This window comes from Linepithema humile, chromosome 1 (assembly GCF_040581485.1).
Source record: "Linepithema humile isolate Giens D197 chromosome 1, Lhum_UNIL_v1.0, whole genome shotgun sequence".
NCBI lineage: Eukaryota > Metazoa > Arthropoda > Insecta > Hymenoptera > Formicidae > Linepithema > Linepithema humile.
Genome location: NC_090128.1, coordinates 20635995 through 20640262, shown reverse-complemented (window position 1 = coordinate 20640262; position 4268 = coordinate 20635995). Strand labels below are relative to the sequence as shown.

The 4268-nt window shown below is 34.0% G+C and overlaps 1 protein-coding gene across 1 annotated transcript; it reads right to left on the bottom strand.

Annotated features, from left to right (window-relative positions):
• Positions 1-1090: 1090 nt before the first annotated feature.
• Positions 1091-3378, bottom strand: tap (Basic helix-loop-helix neural transcription factor tap). Its single transcript, XM_012372931.2, has 3 exons — positions 3245-3378; positions 2660-2857; positions 1091-2534 (listed from the first exon to the last, which is right to left on the bottom strand). Exons 2-3 carry the CDS (start codon positions 2843-2845, stop codon positions 2001-2003), a joined length of 720 nt encoding a protein of 239 aa, XP_012228354.1. The 5' UTR covers positions 2846-2857; positions 3245-3378; the 3' UTR covers positions 1091-2000.
• Between the last annotated feature and the right edge of the window lie 890 nt (positions 3379-4268).

The window sequence follows — 4268 nt, the reverse complement described above, 5'->3', positions numbered from 1 at the left end:
TGACGAAATATCATATCAAAATAATTTTAAGATAAAAGAAGAAAAACTTAATTTTGTTTTTATAAAATAATTTTTACAATATAATGAGTGTATAGTAAAAAAATTAACTGTGATATTAGTTGATCAGAATAGAATCTTAAATAATACATATGTGATGTAATTTCCAATTGAATAATATATTGCAACAGTCGATCATAGATCAATATTATCACAGCGAACGGGTGGAATGTGGATCTCGGAAGTAAAGTGAAATTTTCTCGAGGACTAGCCAGAAAAATATTATCCTTCCATTTTGGACGCTCCGGGCTGTTTTGACAGATTCTCTCTCGTTCGCTCTCCGTTTGATCGAGCGATCGAACTCGCCTATTTATTTTGCTAACACTTGGCCGCTACACGAGGGGATACCCACTTACTCACGTTATGCAAATTGCTTTCTTTATCGAAATGCTTTTGCATAATAATGAGCAACATCGGAGCACAATTGTTTCTTGACTAAAATCTAACTCAATCGTAAAAAGTTGTTACACATGAAGCTATAAGTTATAAGCTTATATTAAAACCGTAATAAATCTATAAAAATAATAAAAATGCAGAATTTAATTATAAATATTTGGCTAATTTTGTGGAAATTAGTATTTCAATACTTACGTTGATTGAACGTTTTGCAGTCATGTTTTACGTGTAATCCCTTGGATTATACGGGTAGACGTAACTTCAGATACAATTTGTGATACATCTGCTTTGCAGCGGCTTCGTGCAGAACGCGTGTCCTCGCACGTGCCTGCCCACTCTCGAACTACCATTCCATTCCTGTAAAGTGAATTAGAGAATTTTGTTGGGAAAATGCAGCCAGTAAACTGCGGCTTCTATATTCAAGTATAACTTTTCAGTCTTTTATGAAGTTAACGATAATAAAATATGAATGGATATTATTGCATATTTTTCTATTATTTATTATTTAATTTTATTATTTAATTATAAATATTTTATACATTCTAAAATTTTATTTTTAAATGCGTTAATATGTAGTAAAAAACGTAGAAAGAAGAACGTATAATAAATCTGACCATCTAAGTGCAGACGAAAAAATCGACGACGATGTTAGATAAAATATGTTTTTATTGATAAAGTATTTACAATATATTTTCCCTGAATCAGCATTTTCATATTACAGTAAGAGCACTGGTGAACGCTATATATATCTATATATTTCTAATTGACTTAAGTTTAGAAGAAGATACGCTGAACAAAAATGAGATCGAACGTTTGAGATCAACTAAGCATATTAATGACTAGAACAAAAGGAACGCAGACATGAAACGTGTAAAAACTATTAATTATTAATTACATGTAATGTTACAATTATTAATTATATGTTATTACATTATATATAATTAATAATTAATAGACATATATATAGTGTAATTAATAATTGATCTTTTGATTTTTAATGGTTTTAAAATCTGATATTTCCTTCCACATTAAACTACTTCTAAAATTGAATAAAAAAACGCATTTGCACAGTTTTGAATTTAAAACGGTCGGGATTGCAAAAATATCATCGTACATCTCGATTATATGTTTTTCCACCTATTTTTCGATCAATGCAAAGCAAAATGCATCCATCGGCAATTGAAAGCAGAATTAAGAATCACTCCAATCGACTTACATTATATAAGCATCGTAAACGATTTGATATTTCTCAAATAAAATACTCTCTTATAAAGTAGATAACGATAATCATAGCACATTATTCCTTCTTTTTACAACCACATCAGCTCTTTGGAAAACTTCCCGTCTTCAGCAACAATTATTTTCAATTTTCTTCTGATTAACTCTAAAGTCAGAAGTGACTGCTTTTCTATATTTTTCTGTGATTCTAACACTGATGTAGAAAAAAAGAGTAGAACTTCAACTAATCGGCAAGATTAATCAATGCTGAAAAACCGGCTTGAACAATCAAATCAAAATTGAATGTTATCTGCGAGTGTTATCGACACCTAAAGACACTGGTACAAATTATTGTGATGAGACATGTGATGATGCGGCGGCGGAGGTAGTTGATGTTGAGGACGATGGACCTGATACATCCTCTGGTCGTAGCACGGCTGATATTGCATTGGTGGACTTATGCTCTGATCGCTATAGCAATCGTATTCCTGCCATTCTGGCACAAATCGTTCTTGAGGAGGATACGGGAAGCTCGCGGTGTGCTGCGGTCCGAGCCTCTTCTGGGCGGCCACCGCGCAGCTCCCGCTCGACGAGGTGATCATGTTGCCGTTCTCACCGATGCTGACGGTGACGTTGCCGACGTTCACCGTGATTTCGCCGCTTTCGGAATTGCCTAGAGTTTGGGACAGCGCCCAGATGTAGTTGTGCGCGAAACGCAGCGTCTCGATCTTCGTGAGCTTTGTGTCTTCGGGAAAAGTCGGCAATGCCATTCTCAGACGCTCCAGGGCGTCGTTCAATGTGTGCATTCTGTGACGCTCGCGATCATTTGCCTTCATCCGCCGGTTTCTCTTTAGCCTTAGTACCTGTTTGTAGAATGGATATTGAGAGACTTGACTTTCTTAAGTAAATCTGTCTGAGAGGATAGGCTTTAACTAAGGAAAATAGACAAAAAGTTAGAGATTTTTGGTAGCTAAAATTGACATTATACCTGGGTTGGACTTTTGCAACGAGTGTTCCGTGTTTTTTTACGCTTCTCCTCTTTAGCCGCAGGGAAAAGAGTATCGGTTGGTACTTCGTGTTTCGGTGATTCAAAGCTCACATCGAAACCAGAATCGGAGGAGCTCGAGAGTTCATCAAAGCCTCCCTCGCTACAGAATGAGTACTCCGATGACATTGCCGTGTCTTGCTGTAACGCAAAACGAACAAGCAATTTTATATTAATTCTTTTATACTAGTTTTATATACAAAAGTTATTATGATTATAAACTACAATTACATTTAGAACATCAAAAAAATATCTTTTTTGTAAAAAATGTAATATTTATAATTAATTATATTATAATTAATTATATTTTTTTATTTCAATCTATTTTCTAGATTTAAAAAAATTAAGTTTATTGTTTTATCACAGTTTTATTAAACTAATTTTAATATTTTTTTATTGAAAAAAGAAAGAGAAAAAGAGAAAGAAAAATCTTTCTCTAAAAAAACTTTACACAATAAATTGTTGCATATCATATTTAATGGTTGCACACTATTCCAAAATTTTTGTTGTCAAATATTTTTAGCGCACCTTTGAACAAATTAGAGGCAAAGCAAATTTCTTGAAAAACACACAGCACAAGGTAGAGAAACTGCACTTTTGATAGATAAGAATAAACGTTGCGCGTTTAATAAAAATTCGCGGAGCGCGTATCGCGACTGAACGCGACGATTGAAACGAGGAAACAAGACCAACGAGCGGACTAGGCGGGGTACAATTTGGTACTGTGCATGTGGCAAGGGGCTCTTAGAACATATATATCGTCCCGGGGGTATTTCGCCCCCTCCACGGAGTCCAGGGCCACCGTGAGGCTCTATGGTGCACCGGGAGAGTTCACCCCATAATCACCATAGAGGGGTACCTCTAGCGCTCTCCCCGCTCCTCCTCGTGTATGCATTAGACGCGTGCCACGGCGATGTAGCCGCCTTGTTAGAAGATTAGAGGTTTTTAGGACGATTACACCGCTTTGAGATTATTGTGTACGAGCGGATCTCGAATTTACAATCAATTTTTTCGGATACCTTCAGTTTTTAATGCAGCTGCCGTTCGGAAATTAATATATACAATTTTATAATAATATCTGAAAAGGGCTAATATTACTCAGCTACAAATCCTAAAAAGCTTTTAAAAGAAATTTTAAGCGTCTAAAATTTGAATTTAAAAATTTTATACATTAGAAACCGTCTGAATAATTTCTTATTAAAAAATTTAAATATTATGATAAGAAAATTTTTGCATTTTTATCATTAATAATACAAAAGAGATTATATTACTGTCAGTGTTGTTAACACATACCATGTTTTCTGTAGTAGTTAAAGGACTTTGTGCACCGTCCGTCTGTAAAGTATAATGGGTTGGCTACAAACAGGCGTTTATTACTTCGAAATATAGTGTGGTAAGGTGTATAAATTCTTTATTTTTTTTACTAATTTATGCAATTATCTGACATTTTGCAGATATCTGATTCATAGTTTAATTGATAAATAAAATGTTTATTTATTGTCAAATATGGTAATATTTGTCACAATTAAAATATAATTTTTTATATTTTTTA

Coding starts and splice junctions, on each gene's coding strand:
- tap (XM_012372931.2), bottom strand. CDS start 2,845: ATGTCATCGGAGTACTCATTCTGTAGCGAGGGAGGCTTTGATGAACTC. Junction 2,535..2,659: donor GTTGCAAAAGTCCAACCCAG/GTATAATGTCAA, acceptor TTCTACAAACAG/GTACTAAGGCTAAAGAGAAA.